Source organism: Anser brachyrhynchus, assembly GCF_964034855.1.
Source record: "Anser brachyrhynchus genome assembly, chromosome: 12".
Classification (NCBI taxonomy): domain Eukaryota; kingdom Metazoa; phylum Chordata; class Aves; order Anseriformes; family Anatidae; genus Anser; species Anser brachyrhynchus.
The window spans coordinates 2,015,886-2,034,575 of NC_137707.1; the positions used below are offsets into that span (position 1 = coordinate 2,015,886).

The window sequence follows — 18,690 nt, forward strand, 5'->3', positions numbered from 1 at the left end:
CAGGGCTGGGTGCTGGGCGGGCCCTGCCACCTACCGGTGCGCGCAGCTGGCCCTGCTGCCACTCGTCACCTGCTGCCGGGTGGTGGCAGGGCGCAAAGAAATAGTGCCCCTTGCTCCTGGGGGGGCGTCGAAGCCCAGGGGAAGTGTGCAGACAAACTCTCCCACCCCTGATGCTGCAAGGCCCAAATTCAAGGCTGGGGTTTGGGTTGGGCTCGATGATCCTTGTGCATCCCTTCCAACTCAGGATATTTTAGGGCTCCGTGATTTCTTGATGCTTTTTTTTTTTTGGTGTTTTTTATTTTTATTTTTTTATTTTTATTTTTCCTATTGGTTTCATCCCCAGGAAAATTCCCTTTGAAACCCTCCCCAGTTTCCCTGGCCCTTAAAGCCGCATCTCCAGAGCTGGCACACGGGGAGCATCGCGCCCCCATCCCGCTCGCTTCCACATTTTCAATTTGCACCCTCGAGCCGGTGCAGGAGGCAGCGGGTGCACGTGTGCCCTGCAAGAGGAGTGTGGGGGCCGGGATTTAAATTACTGCTGTGCAAGGAACGGCCAGATTTGACTCAAGAGCAACGAAAAAAATCTCCAGCCCCTGCTAGCAGCGTGACAACCATGGTGGATCCCGTTATCTGCCCGGCACGGCGGAGAGGCTTAAAGCACTTACGGCTCGGAAACTTGGGCGCGGGGCTTAGAAGAAAGGGCAGCTGGGTTTGGGGGGGCTTTAAGAACAAACAGCAGCTGGAAAAAAGCCACAGCAGCGAGGAGCAGCGGGGCTCGTCCTTCCTCGCTGGCGTTACGCTGGCGGGGGCCTTGCAATCCTCCAAGTGTCAATGGCAACGTGCGCGGATAAATGCAAGACTCAGCAAACTCCGGGGCTTTAGGAGCCGATGGAAGCAGGGGGGGGATTTTTTTTCCACCTCCCAGCTTGGAAGGCAAAAGGAAGAATTAAATATTCCGGCTGTGGCTTTAGCAGCATGGGGAGCTGCAGGGAGGATGCTGGGCTGGGGGCTTGCGGCAGCGTTCGGGGGGGAGCGGTGCCTGGGGCGGGCATTGCTCAGGGCACGCAGGGGGAAGGTTGGGGCTGCTTCCAAATGGCATCCCCGCACCCTGCCCACCGCAAACCTGTTGCTCCCGGTGGGATTTTGTCCTCCAGGTGCCCACGTTATGGAGCTGGGGGTGTGGGAGAGCTGTAGCAGCAAACCGGAGTGAAATACTCCTCTCCCCGGTAGGGCTGCAGCCCTGGTGAAATATAGGAGAGAGAAAACATAAAAGTCCCATTTCCAACTCCATAATATTTCCTGCCAAAACAAAGTAAAATGTGCTGCTTTAAATTTTCTGCAAAATTCTTTTGAGGTTATTTTTTTCCCTAAATTAAGCCATACTAATTATTTTCAGCCGCTTTATCTCCACTCTGCAACACACCAGGAGGGTGCAGGCGGCAAGCATTTTAAGCCTCCATAAACAAAAGAGTAGTTTGGAAAATAATTCTATCAATTAATCAAATTAATCCTGCAGTTTTAGTTACAAGCCCCAAGTGGCAAGGATTCTAGCCCGCGGTTATGAGCTATCTCTCATTGACAGCGTTTAAATGTTATGATTGCAACAGTAATTAAAGAATATAATATGCCCGGCTTTGTGTCAGCCTCCTACCTCCAGACCTCAGCGCGGCGCGGCAAAGGTCAGCTCGAGGACAAATTGGGGCTGACCAAGTTGGGCCCCCCCCGGATAAGGCACCCACGGGGCTGTATCACAGCCGAGGTGTGAAATGCAATGGGGTGCTTGTATAGGAGGAAGGGAAAAGTCAGCGGGGTCTGCTGGCCACGGTGCAGATGTCCCCGTGGTGGCGACCAGGGTGTGAGGGCGCTGGGGCCGGGCACCGTGAGCTCATGCCCATGGGTGGTGGAAAATGGGAATGAGTTTCTGCCGGGGCCAAATAAATGACAGACCATACAGGAGGAAGGGAAACGGCGGCGGGGGCTGCTGGCCACCCTGCGGATGTCCCCACGGTGGGGAGCAGGGCTGTGAGGATGCTGGGGATGGACACCGTGAGCTCACATCCATGGGTGGTGGAAAGTGGGAAGGAGTTTCTGCTGGGGCTAAATAAATGCTTGCATGCCAGGCTGAGCGCGCACCTGCAGCGTGTGCTGTCGGGCAGAGCTTTAAAATCCAAGCTGCAGCTGAAGGTCCGGCTGCAGAGCCGCTTGGAGAGTCACGCTTCAAGTTGCAGCCCTGCAGATTATTGCAATCTGGTGGCGGGGGCACCAAGCCCTCCTGTTCCCAGGGGACACCACAAAAATGTGCAAAGCGTCCGCCTGCTGCGCTGGCAGCATCGTGGTCGGGCCAGGAAAGGGGCCAAGAGCAGGGCCGCGGGGCCGGGGTCAGGCTGCGTCGGCACAGCCGGGGAGAAGGAGCCCAGAAACGCCACACAAGACAGGGAATTTCTGTGAAAATATTGGAATATATTTGAAAAGATTAATCATGTATGATTTTACAGTACCACCCCATATTTTCATCTCATACTTTATTTAACAATATTAAAGAGGCACTTTAAAAGCACACATACAACATCATAAAACGGCGTTTCCTGCTCTCTCTCTGCTTCTCTGACAAAATATCAAAATAAAAACTTTTGACATAACACATTGCACCCAAGGTAAATTACCTACAATATTTTTATACAATACAAAGAATCGTAAAGGTACATATTAACAGAATAAAGCCTCTTTTTTTTTTTTTTTTTCCTTTTAAATCTGAAACAAAACAAAACAAAAAAAAATTGCAGGACAGATGCAAAGTACTCTGACTGTTCATATCACATCAGTGCATTACTTCACCTCCTTGACTTGGGAGTATTTCAATAGTATTTAGTTATCTTCCATGTCCTCGTTTGCACCTGAGATTACTTTCCGGTTCAGAAGTTCGGTTGTATAACGTGCTTGTCCAGCGTGACGTAACCTTCGCGACACTACGGAGTACCAGCATACAGGATTTTCCCTAACCTTTGATTTTCCTGCTTTGTTTTCTCTTACAGGTAACGGCTACTTCCTAACGGTTCCCTTTTATTTATTTATTTTATTTATTTATTTTTTTTTTCGATCAAGGAAGTCTGTATTCACATTACAAAATAAGAATAGCACCAGTAACTGCATAGTAAAAAGCGGATACCTATATAGCCACTAACTCAATACAGTAAGATAGTTTTAGAAGTTATACCGTTGAGGGCACTCGGACAGTACCGTTGCGGTGCGGTAAGTTGGCACAGTTTTGTCGTTGCGCAAAAAAAAAAATAAAAAATAAACAGCCCCACACAAACAAAAACAACAAAAAACACCCCCCCCCCCAAAAAAAAAAAACAACTAAAAAACAAGAGTTTGTCACAAGTGTCAAGGTGCAGTTTGCTAGCGGTGGCAGCTCTCCTCCGTGCACATCACCTACAGTGGTCAAAGGACGGCAGCGACGGCGGCAGCGCTCGGACAGCCCGCCGGCTGCTTCGGTATTCTCCTGACGACGTAGAAACAAATTCTTAGGGATGGCTGTCAAAATATGGGACACTTGATGCTTAATTTAATTTTTATTATTATTTTTTTTAATTGTATCATCTCTTAGGCCAGCTCCCAATTAAATGAATTGTACGGGATTATTTGTGCAAAATCTTCAAAAAAAAAAAAATTTGCTTTCTACAGTGTACTGCACCTTATGAATAAGACGTCTACGGAATGAAGTTCATCTCTTCAAGTACTTTGTACAAAGATAACACAGACACAGTCTCAAAAGGGTCTGAGATTTGCAAGTATCCTTATAACCTCAGCACTTCTGCAATAAAGCATTTGCTCTTGACGATTCAGTCTGCCCAAAGCGATTACAATTTCAGTTCATGAAAATCATCAGCAACATCAAAGTTCTAGCATTTGCATGATAAATCAGGTGAATTAAAGTAGATTAGTAGACACAAAGCAAACTATTTCACAGAGGCTGCAGTGCAAGTTCATTTAAGCTAGACAGAAAAATCACGCTACACAAACGAATTTAATGCTTTGATAATTTTCCCCTTGCAAACCCCGTGAAAGCAGCTGCGGATCACTGTAAGTCACTTCCATAAATTACTCTGAAGTCTCTCTTCTCAAAGGAATCTTAAAGCTGGTTAATTTCTGCCCGAAGAGTTGGCTGAGCAGGTTGTTCTGGGACTCGGCGGTGCGGTAGCTGGCCGAGCCGGCGGGCTTGGTGCCGCGCGGGGGGCGCGGGCCGTGCAAGGAGCCGCGCGGGGCCGGCGCCGTGCCCTTGGCCAGCACCTGGTGCAGGCTCTTGCCCAGAATGGCCTTCCTGCGCCGCACGTCGCCGTTGGCGTGCCGCAGCTCCCCCTTCTTCTGGTTGCAAGCGTCCAGGACCACCTTCTTCAGCTGGGTGCCCATCTTGGGCCTGGGCAGCAGCCTGTTGCCGTGAGCATCCCTCCTCCCCGGGGACAGGGCAGGAGTTTCGGCGATGCTCCAGTCGGCACGCTTCAGCTCACCGCTGCTCTCGCTCCTGCCCGGGCCCGGCGCCCGGCCTTTCTTCTTCTTCCCGTCTCCCTCCATGTTCTCCCGGGAGCCGGCGCTGCCCCGGTGGCTCAGGGACTTGTGCTCTTTCCTCCTCTTGGGGTGAAGCTTGCCCGCGTGGCCGGCAGAATCTCCTCGGAGCTGGTGGCCGGAGGATCTGCTTGGGTTGCCACCGTGGTCCCTGGTGCCAGCGCTGCTCTCCTTGGTGCCGGCATCAGGCACCGATTTGTCCTTCACCGCACCACCTTGCTGGCCCTCCTCGGGAGCAGCCTCACCACCAGACTGGTTCCCCGTGGTTTTCTTCTGCGGGGCTGAATCTTTGGCAGCCCTGTTCAGTGCAGGTGATGCTGTCTTGTCCTTCAGGGGCAGGGGCTGGTGGGCAGCCTCCGGAGAAGTGGCTTTGGATGCGCCTTCCCAAGAAGAGGCCTCGCTGGCACTGGGGGTGCCCCACTGCGTCCTGTGGGTCTCCTTGGCCGGTGGAGCCTCTGCCCCCTGGGAAGGAAGCTCCGAGACCTTCTTGGCAAGCTGGAGAAATGGGATCCCATCCACGGCATCGGTAGCTGCATCAGGGTTTTCCAACCCCCCCGCCGTATATTCGTCTTTGTTGCTTACGCTTGTTCTTTTATGGGCATCGGCGTAGCCGCGTTTCTCGGTGAGGTGTGGAGGAGACAGCTTTTGGTCTGTGGCTTGGTTGCACGCTAACCCAGCAAGGTCCATGCTAAACCCGGGCGAGTCCAGGAAAGGAAGTGGTTTCCCATCAAACGCTCCTTTCTCCAGCTCCTCGATGGAGAGGGCAGCGATGTGGCCGAGCTCGGCACCGCTGGCCGCAGCCTGCGGCAAAGACGGGGAGAGGCAGGGTGGAGGCGGCAGGGTGTCAAACTGGGATTTCTCCATCTCCGCCAGGAGGTCGGAGAAGTCACCCACCAGGTCTTCAGTTTTCACGGGGGGTTGGGGCAGAGGTGCCGCCGGGTCCCGGGGTGCTACAGGGAAGGGGTCAGAAGGAGGCTGGAGGCTGGGGCTTGCAGCCTCCACCAGCTGCAGGTCACCAGCGTGGGCCAGGCGGACCGGCGAGGTGCCGTGGGGAGCAACCTTCCTCTTCTTGCTCGGCGGCACGCCGTCCTCCCTCACCTTCTCCCTGCCCTCCCTGGAGGCAGCGCCGGGCCTCATGACCCCTCTGAATTTGAAAGTCCTGTTGCTGCCCGCAAGGTGCTTCTCCATGTGCCGGTCGTACTGCTCTTTCTTGGAGAAGGTGTAGTTGCACATGCTGCAGATGAAGGACTTCTTGATAACGTGCATGACGTCCGCGCAGAGTTCGCAGGCGTACAGCGTGGTGTGCTTGATCTCCTGCTCCTCCACTATCCCGTGCTCCTGGCTGAGGTGGTTTCGAAGCTCTTTGGTCTCCTGGTAGAACATCGGGCACTTGTGGCACAGGTAAATCTTCTGCAGACTGTGCACCACTAAGTGCCGCTGCAGCTTGAAGGGCTTGGGAAACTGCTTGCCGCAGTGATGACAGTCCCTGGAAGGATCCTTGCAGTCTGGGTGCATGGGGACAGATTTCGGGGTGCCTTCGCTTTTTGCTGGATGCTCCGGAGACGGACTGGCAGATGCTTTGGAGGAGCTGGGTGCAGGAGGCTTCACCTTGACGCTGCTCTCCGAGGGCTCTTTCACTGCCTTGGCCTCCTGCTCCGGGGGCAGCTCCCTGGGGCTCCTGCTCTCCCTGCTAGGCGTGTGCTTGCTGCTGGGCTCGGCGTGCCGGGAGGACCTGCTGGGCTTCCGACACATGATGGTGTTGAGGAATTGGGTGACGGCGTCGTTGTCCTCACCGAAGCAGGCCGGCAGGCCCATCACGGACTTCTGCGCTTGCCCCTTGCGAGCGAACTGGGTGGCGTGCTCGCGGAGGTGCTCGTTGTACATCCAGACGTCGGAAATCTCCTTCAGGCACATCCCGCAGGCCCACAGGCCGGCCTTGTTCTTGGCGTGCTTCTCCTTCAGGTGGTCCCTCAGCTGCTCCCGGGAGCTGAACTTGCGCTGGACGCACATGTAGCAGGTGGGCGGCGGGGAGGGGTTGTGGGTGAGCTTGTGGAAGTCCAGCTCCCCCAACGTCAGGAACCACTGGAAGCAGACTTTGCACTTGTACTGCTTGTCCTTGGCCTTGGCGGTGATGTCGCCGCGGTTTTTGCCCAGCTTCCCATCTTCTAGCTTACTTCTGCCGTGCTTGCTGTGCTGCCCAGGCTTCGGCTTGAAGCTTGAAGCATCATCGTCCCTGCTGCCGGGAAGCTCTTCGCAAGAACCGAAGAAGCACACGTCCCTCATTTTCAGCTTGGCGTTCAGCATCTCGATGTCGATCGTGTGGAATTCGGGGGAGTCCGAATCCTCGCTGCTCTTGCCGTCGTAGGGCTCCTCTGCCAGGTCGGGGGGCTCGGAGCTCGTTTCTCCGAGCGAGTGCTCATTCTCCAGGCCCACCGAAGCCTCAAACATCTCCTCAGCGGACAGGCTCTCTCCCTCCTTCTCCAGGCCCGCCCAGATGCTCAAGCTGGGGCCATTGTCCATGTGGCTGTTCTGGCACAAGAAAGTTAGCACGTTGTCCTCCAGGTCAGTGACGTCTCTCCCAGGGCTGGCCTTCTCGCCGTCCGACCGCAGCGCCGTGCTTGTGGATCCGCCGGGACCTGCTTCCCCGCTCTTCGCCTTGCTGCCGTGACACATGTTCAGCATCAGGGCGTCGTCGATGGAGATGGTTTCGTACTCGCAGGGGTCCTCCCTGGTGACACAGAAGGAGCCGGTGTCGCTGAGGTCGGACGCCAGTCGGATGGAGAAGAGGTCGATGGCACCCGCCGGCCGCAGGCTCACCTCGGTGACAGGCTTGGGCTTCTTGCTGCGCTTCCCATACACCCGCGTGCACTTCCTCCGGATGAGCTGGTCGTCCCGGGGGAACAGCTGGGAGAACGTGGGGTCGTCGTCGAACAAGCCCTGGAGGTCGGAGGTGGCCGCGTTGTCCCCGTGGTGCTCCCTGCTCGGCGGCAGCTCTGCCTTCGCCCAGCGCTTCGGCTCCGTGGGAGCAGGGCTGGCCACCGGCGGGGGCTGCAGAGCCCCATGTGTGGGAGCCTTTTGGGGGGTTTCCAAATCCTTTGTGTCCACCGGTGGTACCCCTGGGGAAGGTGACGTGAGACCCCCTGGGGCACCGCTCCATTTCCCAGCGCCGCTGCCTCCCGAACTGCCTCCTGTCTCAGCCTCCATCTCCTCCGCGCCATCGGCACCGCAGTGCTGCTCCTCGCCTACCTCGCCCAGTCCCTCCTCCACTTGCTTCACAAACCCGCTAACCCACGCTCTGCAAGCCTGCGTGCTTTCTGCTTCACTTGGATCTTCCTCCCCCTCGGGACAGGGAGCTGTGCCCGTTACTGGCTCCTTGCTGACCTCCTCTGAAGGCACCATCCTGTCGCCCGGGTCCTCTGCGGGCTCGGCTGCGCACGGGGACTGCTTCGCTTTTGGAGGGGATGAGTTGGGTCTATTTTGTTCCTCTGTTGAAGTGCACCTGCCTGGCTCATGCAGGCCCTCCGTGACAGTGGGCAGGCTGGGGCTGAGGGCGGCAGGGGCAGGACCTGAATTCTTCCCCAGCTCGCGCGGACCATCGGGCTCATGTCTGTTGGGAAATGCCTTTGCTTTCCTTCGCCTCACTTTCCTGTTCAGCTTCTTCTCGGAATTGCCGTTTACCCCTCCGGGATCTTTGCTTTGGCTCCTCCTGCCCTTCTCCCCCTTCCTGCCTTGCCTGCCTGGGTCCGGCGTCCCTGCTGCTGCCTCGCCTGCCCCCGTCTCTGCGCGCTGCCCCTTGGCCTTCATCTCCCTGTGCGCAACACGTGTGCGGTGCAGCTCCTGGGACACCTCGAGGGATATCACGCTGAGGTCGCTGAGCACTCTGCTCACCACCTCCTGCATCTGCGCGCTGGGCTCCTTCTCCAGGCCTGTGCATATTTTCTTGGACGCTTGTTCAGCAGCGGGTGGCACCTGGGAGCTGCAGGTTTTCTCTTTGACAGCCTTCAGGCTCCTTCTGGAGACCTTCTGGGCTGCCCTCGATGTCTCATCCGCAGGAATCAAGGTGGACCTGGAAGTCTTGCCGGGCTTCACCTGGTGCTTGACAGCTTTGTGCCGGGTCAGGCCGGGCTTGGAGCGGAAGGAGGCTGAACAAATGTCGCAGGTGACCTGGAGCCCGTTGGGCTTCTTTTCTTTCTGCATTTCGTTTTGGGAAGGGCTTGGAGTGCTGTGACGTGTGTTGCCCTCTCCTTGGCCCATGTTATTTAACACGCAACTCACAGCTTCTCCACTGTGCTCAGCCCTGTGGCTCTTGGGTTTCTCCCCTTTTAAACTCTTTTCTCCGATCTCTGTGGCTTCGGAAAGATCACCAGTTCTCACCTCCGCTGCCTCTGAAGGCTGGTGGCCATTTGATTCAGCAGGACCAAGATCTCCCGTCCTTTTAAGCCCTCTACAGACAGCAGCTGGCACCTGCTGAACAACAAAACCGTTGGACAAAGCCTCTGCTTCATTCCGATGCTTATTTCCATCATCACAGCAGTTCTCAAGCTTTTTCTCCTGATTTAGGTTCACCTCTCTTTCTGTGAACAGCAGAAGATCTGTCGCGCGTTGGGTTGGGTAATTTGGGGTTTCCGGAGGAACGGAGTTAATGACCATGTTGGTGACGGCGCACGCTTGGTTTTCTCTAAAATGAGATCCTGGCAGCACGGCACCGGCGCTTTCGGGTCCCTCTTTCCCACCCCCTTTGTGGCTGAAAGGCGAGCAGGGAGGCGAGCCATCCTTCCTGCATGGCTCCTGGGCACCATCCATCTCCACGGCAGAGGCCACCAGGGCATCAGCGCGCAGCGGGGCGCAGGCTCTCGCCATCCCTTCTCTTTCAGGCTGTCCGTAGCTTCCCAAAACACCTTCGGGGGAGCGGTGGTGACCGTCCCCACCTGCCTCTGTCGGTGTGGCCCCACAGTGATGCAGGGGGGGAGGAAAAGCAGGGGTCCTGTTCCACGTCCCTTGCTCTGTCGGGCTCGGGGTGGGGTGGTGGGTGTGATTGCCATCGGCCTCAGGAGGAAATCTCGCCACGAGGAACGAGCTCGAGGCGTTCAGCGGGGACGTGCTGAATTTATTCTCTTCCGCGAGCTGACTGCTGAAGCTGGGGGATTCTCCTCCCTCGGTCCCACCACTCTGCAAGTATTTGGGGTGAGAAAAACCCATCGGCGAGGGCAGGCTGGCCAGAGATTCACTTGCATAATGACAGCCGTTGAGGGACTTTTTCTTACCATTTCCTTCTCTGGGAACCTTTGCATTTACTTTTGTGTCCTGCAACAAACGGGGATGCACGTGGGGCTCGTTGGAGGGACTGAGTGTGCTGGTGGGGCTGGCGGGGGCACTGCCTGTGCCCACAGATCCTGGTGCCTGCACGTCCCGGTCAGCTCCCCGGCACCACGCTCTGCGTTCAGCCTCGTTTGTTCCCAGCCCCGCTGATGTTGCACTGCCCAGTGTTTCTTTCTCCATCAAACCACAGCTTAAATGGGATTGCTCATGTGTTTTAAATGCCAAGGCCGCTTTGTTTTTATCTTTATGCTCCTGCTCTTCCATGAGCTGATCAGCTTTCTTTCCTTGCCCTGGCGGTGGGGTCACCACTGTGTTTTTGAGTGGCGAGAGGTCATTTTGCTCTTGCGAAGCACCATCTGCACGGATATTAATGTCATTTGGCTCCTCGTCTTCATTTGCTAAGTGCTGCAGCTCCGCCACATTATTTTGCAGCTCCGGGCCAGCAAACGTGGATAGTTTTGCGCCGTAGGAGCCCATTGCACTGAAGGGCTCCAGCTGCCTGCAGGCACCGGGGAATGGCACAGCCTCTTTAGCTGGGGCAGCGATGCTTTCCGCATTGCCCACGACGGGGACATCCCCTTCCCCTGGGGCAGGGCGATACGCCTGACTTTCACCATCACCACTCTCTTCTTTCTGCTCATGCTGGCCCTTGCTGGCGGCAGGGGGGTGGCCGGGGGCCAGCAGCACGGGGAAGCAGGGCATCAACAGCTCCTCTTCGTTGCTCTTCACCGTCCGCGCCACGAAGAGCTGGAGCTGCTGCAGTGGGTTGGCATCCTGGGTGGCTGATGTCCTCTGGGAGCTGCAGCTGCTCTCCTTGGGCAGGCTCAGCATGTGGAAGAGCAGAGCTTTGTGCTTGCTGGCTTTGTTGCCGTGCCCGGGGGCCGGCAAGGCTGTGGGGCTCTTCCTCTCCTCTGCTTCTTCCAGTAACGCCGACCCACCGCCATCCCCCTTGAAGTCCACGACGTTTTTCACCGTTTGGGGTTCCTTGGACTTGCCGAAGGGTCTTTCTTCTGCATCCGGCACCTCTTTGACGTGAGGTGAAAAGGCGAGGTCCATGGCTGCGGCCGGACCAGGCTGGAAGCCGAGCTCAGGTTTATGGTTTGGAAGATGGGCGTTGAACTTCTCCAGCTCTGCGGCATCACCAAAGCGCTCACCTGGTTTCCCTGGCACAGGGAAGCTCTCTGCACCGTGTTTGCATGGCAGGGATGGCAGGGTGTCCTTGTTGGCTTCGGTTGCCTCCACCATCCTGGCATTGGTGACAGCAGGAGGGCTTTTTGCAGGGGGATCTGTGTAGATGGACACCTCAGCTGTGTCTGGCGCACAGGAGTTGGGTGGGCTACTGGAGGAAGACTCATTTTCCATCTTTCTGGGGCTACTTCCCTCGGTGACTGCAACTCCCTGCAGCTGCTCCCTGCTGTCTTTGGGGCAAAACCCATCCGAGGGGGCTGGCGTGCACATCCCAGCATCCAGCGAGCCAAACGCCGCTGCGGCTCCGTGCCAGGGCTCCCTGCCTCCCTCGTAGCCACCACGGGCACCTGCGACCACCGGCTTCTCACCCCCCAGCCTCTCCCCGGCACAGACCTTGGTGGCCAGGAGGCTCGGGCTGCCCAGGTCATCTGCCATGAACAGCCCCTTCTGGTGGCCCGTCCCCTGGTCAGCAGGCAGGGGTGGGAAGGGCTCGGCCGCCGGTCCCCGCAGGGGTGCAGCAGCGTGATGCTCGCCCTTCGGCGGGGCGGCGGGAGCCTCTCCGCTCAGCTTGCTGGTCTGCAGCTGGCTCTCCAGCTCCGTCACCAGCCGCTTGATCTCCAGTTCGTCGTCGGACATGTTGTTCATAAAAGCCACGTTGTAATCCGTTATCCTGTCCGGCAGCGGCAGAGACAGCTGGGCAGGGGGGACGGGTGCCTCCTCGGGGAATTTCTTGGCGAGTGGCTTGTCCACCGCCAGGCCGTGGAAGTGAGCCATGTCTTCTGGCAGCATCGGAGCCACCTCCTCCATCAGGGACCAGTCCTTCTCCGGCATGAACGGCGGGTACGGCTGCTCAAAGGGCAGCGGCTTGCTGGGGGCACTGCTGGGGCAGGCGAACGCCGCCACGTAGCCGTCCTTGCCGGCGGACACGCTCTCGTACAGTGGTGAATCGAACTCGGTCACAGGAAGCTCTCCAAAAATCGAGGAGGAATCAAAGCTGAGAGGGGAGGAGACCTTGGTCTGTGGGGTTTCTGCGGTGTAGGGGGAGATGCTGGCGTGCTTCTGCTCAAAGGAGCCGGTGCTGATGTCCTCCCGGCACAAGTACATGTCATCCATGTGCGAGGGCCCCAAGGCTGGGGGCTTTGAGAAGAGGTTGGCATCGTAGTGAGCGGGAAGGCCTTTGGGATCGAAAAAGGCGTTGTCACTGCTGACGTACGGATCGGGCGCCTTGGCAGCCAGCATCATCCCCACCGCATCGCCCCCAAACGGGGCAGCCGGTGTGGCAAAGCCCTTCCCACCATCAGTGAGCCCCTGTGCCTTCCCGTACTTGCTGCCCGCTCCCGAGAAGGCAGCGGTGGCGCTGCTGGGGCTGGGCTCGCTCCGGGATGGAGCCATCAGCTCTTCCACGTGGTACTTCACTGTGTCACCTGTGTAGGGGGCAAACTGCTGCCTCTGGCCGACCACCACCAGCCCCGCCGAGTCCTGAGCCTCTGGGCTGCCTTCTCCTGCCTGGTTTGCTGCTCCTTTGGGCTCTTCTGCCTCCTTCTTATGGGGAAGCCTGATGGGGCTCCTGCCCGAGGTGGCCGTGCTGGGGAGCTGCCCCTCCTGGCTCGGCGGTAGTGGCTCCTCCTTTGCATCGTCCCCAGCAGAAGCATCAGGTTCAGTACTTGGATGGGACCTGGGGCCTGCTAGCAAAGGTTTGGCTGAGCCAACCTGTCGGGTCCCCCGGGAGAAGTCCTCCTTGCTTTTCTGGCTCTTCTTCGGGCTCCTGTCCTCGGGATGGCCGAGCGCAGCCCGCGGTGTCCGTGCTGGGCTGCCCGAGTGCCTCCTCCCTGGCACGGCTGCCTTCTCCCCCACCAGGTCGGTGGGACCGGCCTCGGTGGCCACACTGGCACTGGGATTGCTGCCCGTAGACGACTGGCTGCTCCTCCTGCGGGCTCTGCTGGCACAATCCCCCTTCTTGGCAGCCTCCGGACTGGCGGCCCTCCTGTGCCCCGGTGCCTCCCTTTTCTGACGGTCTCTTCTCCGGCTGTAGCTCCAGGCTGGATCTTTCTCTTTGGCTCTCTCGCCTCTTCCTGGGCGTTTCTTGCTGAAGCTGTATTTGGCTCTCCCGATAAACGCTGCCCCCCGCTTCCTCCTCCCGCGGAGCTTGCTGCACGCTGCCCCTTCGTCCTCCGAGTCGGAGACGTAGTCGTACTCCTGGAGCCGGCCCTCCTGGGTGGGGGTCTCCAGCCTCTCGTTGTGCAGGGGGAGCTGCGCCTGCTTGCTGCTCTTCGCGTGCAGCTGGTGGAGCTTGTTCTTCTGCTGCACGATCTTGTGGATGAGCTCCTTGCTCCACGTCCCGCTCCGGGGTTTCCGCTTCTTCCCCTCCTTCATGGAGAACCGAGGTGGCTTGGAGCTCTTGGTGGCAGTGCCCGGCCCGGCCTCGCTTTTTGTCTGAGGCTCCTGGTTGAGTTTCTTGGGCTGCTTTTGGCCGGAGGCTGACCTGGAGGACACCGGTGGGACACTGTTCTTCCTGCCCACCCGCAGCCTGGCCGTCCTCTCCTCCGCTGCCGGCTCCGTCCGCTCGGCCTCGCGGGCCACCAGCCTCCGTGCCGCCCTCCCCTTGTGGCCGTGCTGCTTTCCTGCTCGTCTCTTCGCCCTCTCCCCGCCCGGCTGGCTGTCCTCATAACAGTGACCCTCCTTCTCCTCCGCCGCTGCGTGCCTGGGTTTGCTCTCCGAGGCCAGGCCTTCCTTCACCTTGTGGGACGCCCCGCTGCCGGCGGCCTTCATGCCCGTCAGCTCCTCGTCGGCAAACACGTCTATGAAGCTGCTGTCGATCTCTGGGTTGTCCGACTGGTAGCCCAGGCCGTTGAGGGCTTCGGTGATCAGGCTGTCCAGCTTGGCGTCGTCAATGTCCAGGTCAGAGGCCGTGAGAGGCAAGGAGCTGGCGGCGAGGCCGTTGAAAAGGCCGCCCTTCAGAGCGTCCTCCTTGCCGTCGCTTTTGCTTTCCCCATCCAGCAGAAACTCCTCGCCCTTGTTCAGCGCCAGCAAATGCGCCTGGGGGTCTGGAGACAGCGGCAGGCTGGCCCCGGTGGTGGCGGGGGGCTTGGGGGGTTCGGGGGGCAGCCCTCGCCTCCCCTCGGCTGCCCGGGGGGCTTCCTTGGCCTCGGCGTGGGGCGCGGGGTGGGATGCGCAGAACTGGCGGTGCTCCAGGAAGGAGGCCAGGTTGCTGTAGTTCTGGTCGCACTGCTTGCAGGTCAGCAGCACGTCCAGCTGGTCCAGGCTGGCGCTGCTGAGCGAGCCGGCCAGCAGGTGATGGGACGCGTACGGCGGCGGCGGCGGCGGCGGCGGCTCCCCGTCCAAGCCATCCAGGCAGCTTTTGGCCACCTCCGCGCCAGGTTTGTGGAACGGGCTCTCCGGGGAGCATTTCAGGAGGTGGTCGTCCTTCAGGGCGTCGGGAGGGAAGTGGAAGGGCTTGATGGAGTCCTGGGGGTGGTAGTGGAGCGAGCCCGAGGTCAGCACCTCGGAGGGGTGGAAGGTCTTGCCGCCCTCCTTGGGATGGCAGGGGTGGTGGAAGAAGGGCGAGGGGGTGAGCGCCCCGGGCAGCTGGCCGTCCTCGAAGCTGGGGTTGAGCGGGCTGCTGGACATGGGGGAGAGCGAGGAGCAGGTGCTGCCGCAGGTGGGGTTGGGGACAGGGGACGGCAGCGGGGACTCGCAGGGCGAGGCGGCCACCAAGGCTGACGGCGGCAGGACCAACGCTGAGCCCGACGAGCTCCTGGAGGGAGGAGGAGGCGGCCCTGCCTGGCCCATGCTGTAGAAGAGGGCTTTGCTTCTTGAGTCGCAGGCGGGAGAGGCCGGGTCCTTGCCATTTTCGAAAGAAAAAGCGCCCGTCAAGCCAGGGTCCCCACGCTGCACCCCGAGGCTCTCTCCCGACAGGAGCTTTTTGCCGTGATACCCTGGGGAGCTGCTTAGGTGGGGCCCTTTGTGGGCTTTGCCGCTGCCCGGCCACTCCGGCGTGCCGAGGGGGAAAGGGAGCTTCTGGCTGCTCATCTGCCTCGACAACTCGATCCTGTTCTGGCCAGGCACCGCAGAAGCGAGGTGTATTTGCTGCCAAGGCATCCTGGCATTTTTCTGCCTGTGCTGCCTCTGCTCGGGGCCAGGCTGGCACTCGAATGAGAACTGGCTTCCAACAGGGTTTGAATAAGGTGCTGAGTTCTGGTCCGTGGGAGAAAACGCCTTCGCGGCGCCCTCCCAGGCTTGCACGAGCCGGGGGTGGGTGGGCGCCGTAGTGGGAACGCTCGTCTCGAAAGGCACAGGTCCTGCGCTCGCGCTGCCCGCGGGGGAGCTGCAATAGGCTTTGCTCTGAAAGTGCACTTGGGAGAGGGAGTTTGGTGGCATATTCCTTCTGAGAGGGCTGCTCGGGAGCAGCAGCCGCGGGCTGGGCACACTGTCTTTGACTGAGGCTTGCCCCTTACCGACTGGCTTTGGCACACTAGGCGAGTGTAAACTAGACGGAAAAACAGCTTGGTTTTCTTGGAAAGTGCTTGGGTTTTGGTCGATAGCACCAGAGGACGAGAGAGCACCGCTGGGGTCGGCGGGATGCTCGCTCCTGCCCTTGTAGCACGGCAGAGGGCCGCGGTGCGGGGCGGGCGGCGGGGCCAGGAGCGGGGTGGGCACGCCGTACAGCCGGCCCGGGGGGCACGCGCCCTCGAAGGAGCCGATGCCCGGCGCCTCCTCCTGCCACTCTCGGGGGGACGCGTGGAAGCCGAAGGCGCCGTGAGCCGCCTGGCCGGCGGCGAGGGCCACGTCCAGGTACTCGGCATCGCCGCGGTACGGCTCCTTCCCCGAGTCGTGCAGCAGCTGGAAGGGGAACTGGAAGGGCAAAGCGCCCAGAGCGTGGCCGCCCGCCTTGCCGCCCTCGGGGAAAGAGCTGGGCTTGACCCCGTAGCTAGCACCTGCGAAGCTCTTCTCCGGAGAGGGCCACGAGGTCGCCCCGTTCGCCTGAAACTCTAAGTAATGTAGCTGCCCATTGGTGCCGGGGCTCTTGAGGGGGATGCCGGCGGGGGGCTGCCCTTTGGGGCCGTGGGGCGGGCGCGGGGGGCCGGCGGGTGGTGAGGTATAGTTGGCGGAGGTACGGCCGGCGGCGGCCTCGGGGAAGCAGCGGCCGAAGCTCAGCTCTTCCTCCTCGGGGACGCCGGGCACGTGGAAGCGGTAGCTGCCGGCCGCGGGAGCCCGGCTGGCTTCGGGCGCCTTCGGGGGGGTCACTTTTTGCTGGGGGTAGGCGATACCGATGGTGGGGCTGGGGCGGGCGCTGGCGATGCTGAGCCGGTAGAGCTGGTGCTGGCCCCGCTCGCCCTTCCCCGCCCGCCGGCTGCGCTCGCGGGCTCTGCCCTTCCCCGGGGGGGACTGGGGGCTGCCCTTGATGCCGCCCCAGCCGCTCTCGCCCGCGAACTTGGGCTTGTTGTGGAGGGACTTGAAGTCGATCTTGCCTGCCTGCTGCGGCCGGATCACGGCTTCCCGCTGGCTGTGGGGCTCCTTGTCCTTGGTGGCGGGGAAGGGGGACGTCCCCTCGCCCCCGCTGGGCGCGCAGGGCTGCGAGGCGCCGCCGAGCGCCCTGCCATCCTTCTCGCCGCAGCCTTCGAAGCCAAAGTCCTTGTCCTGCTCTTTGGGGCCGGCCTCAGCGTCGCTGATGGTGTAGACATGCTGGGTCTCTCCGGTCATGGTAGCCGGGGAGGGGGGCTACGCAGCCCCGCTTGCCCGTCCTGCTGCCGGCTCCTGCCCGCCCGTCATGGCACGGTCCTGCGGGGCCGGGCACGGGGATGGGGACGGGGTGGTGCGGGGTCCCGGGTGGCAGCGGGGCTCTGATACATCCTTTCAGCCCAGACCTGGAGAAAGGAAGAGAGAAACGGCAGGGAATGAGCAGTGCTGCGTGGTGCTGGGGGGCAGAGGGGGCGTGTGGCGGGGGGAGACTCTGGGACCCCTTCCCTTCGTGCTGCGATGGGCAGGGAGCGGCGAAACCCAGCCGGCAGCCCCGGGGCGAAGCTTTTGGTGCTTCAGAGGGTGCTGGGAACATCACACCTTCACCACGAGCTGCTGAGCCAGGCACTTTTTCCTCCCCGGGAGGCTATTTCTGGGGACTTCCCAGCAACATAAGCAGAAAAAGATGACAGAAGAGCTCCACCTACGGATTACCGGGAAGGGCTGTCGGCCGAGTTGGGAGCCGTGTCCCCAGGGGGGCCCCCACGTCCCGGCTCCGGCAGCCAAGGCCGGAGGGATGGCGAGGTGGTGGGTGCGGCCCCCCTCGGCACCCCAAAAACCAACCCCGGACCCTCGGGGCTGGGCTCCAGCAGCAGTTCTGATGTCTGCCCATCACCGTCTCCTGCTGGAGGATGGGGTTGCTTCCCAGCGGTGCTCCCCACGGCCACAAATTATCCCTGCTCCGGATTTTAGGTGCTGCTAAGTAGCTGAGAGTGTTAAAAAATAAGTCCAGAATTTACCAGCTGATTTTATAAGAGAGGATCTGCGGGCATTAGGCATGAAGCAAATGTCAAGAGCAGCTTTTAAAAAGCCTTTAAATTTTAGCCCCAGCCATGGGTTATATTAAAGAAAAAAAAAAGGGAAAAAAAAAAGGAAAAAAAAAAAGGAAAAAAAGAAAAGCAATTCCCCTTTTTAAAGATTCTCTTTTTAAGAAAGTGAAGGTTTTTTTTTCTCCTTCCCCGCTAAAAATGCCTCTTCAGTGTCCACAAACCTCATGTTGCAGGGATCGAAGCCGTGTTACTGCCCCGAGCTTGGGAGGGGGCGGCAGGCTGCAAATAGGGGCGAGCCGCAGCTCATTAGCGTTCTGCTGATTGCAGTTGTGTTAATTACCCAGCCCCATTTCCATGCACGCCGGGCTCTACCCGGTGCTGCACAGCCTCGTCGTTCCTGCCCTGGGAAGATCAGGGCAGAAAATGAGATTTTTTGAGAAACTGAGAAAACGAGAAATTTTCTTTCTGCAAGAAAAAGCGAGCGACGTTCTCCCGCAGCTCGCGGTGACCCAACCCCTTCCGTGAGGATGCTGCAGGACCTCGCAGGAAGGCGACAGCACGCAGGAGGACGTTTTTGTCACTCGGCGAAGTGAAACGAATCCCGGCGTGACGCGGGACGTCACACCGGCCAAAGCCAACAGAGCCCTTCGGCACGCGGGGCTTCGGCTGGCAAAACAACGTGCCACTTATGCGCTTCAAGCTGCAACTGTAAAGCTTGTTTGCCGCTGCTTAAATTTGCAAAGGCTCCTGGCCAAGACAAAATAACCAAGGCCAGGGCTAGCTACCTTATCACAGTCGCGCTCTTTCAGCCACATAAAGGAGCCATTTTTCGAAGGAAAAGCTCATGTGTGTACCCTAAAAGCTGCAGCGTGGGCACGGCGAGGGCCGGGGTTCGCAGTTGTGACGGTGCTGAGCGCCAGGAGAAACAAACCCCGCGCTGGCAGAGGCGTTTGGAGGTGGTGAAGCTGGGGAAAGCGGAGCAGGCGGCACGCAGGAGCTGCTGGAGAGCTGTGGGTGCCGACTGCTGCGCCGCGCTGCACCGCGGTGGGGGCAGAGCCTCGGCAGGGCATGGGGCGAGCTCACCCCATAGACGGTGTCTGGGATAAGGGCAAGG

The 18,690-nt window shown here is 59.5% G+C and overlaps 1 protein-coding gene across 10 annotated transcripts in view; it reads right to left on the reverse strand.

Annotated features, from left to right (window-relative positions):
* Window positions 1–2,505: 2,505 nt before the first annotated feature.
* ZNF469 (zinc finger protein 469) overlaps window positions 2,506–18,690 on the reverse strand; it is a 201,070-nt gene continuing 184,885 nt past the window's right edge. For all 10 annotated transcript variants that reach the window (XM_080552048.1, XM_080552051.1, XM_080552053.1 and 7 more), the window contains one exon: window positions 2,506–16,934. In XM_080552048.1, coding sequence (XP_080408174.1) covers window positions 4,102–16,770 — 12,669 coding nt within the window. In that variant the 5' untranslated portion in view covers window positions 16,771–16,934 and the 3' untranslated portion in view covers window positions 2,506–4,101. The remainder of the gene's footprint in view (window positions 16,935–18,690) is intronic.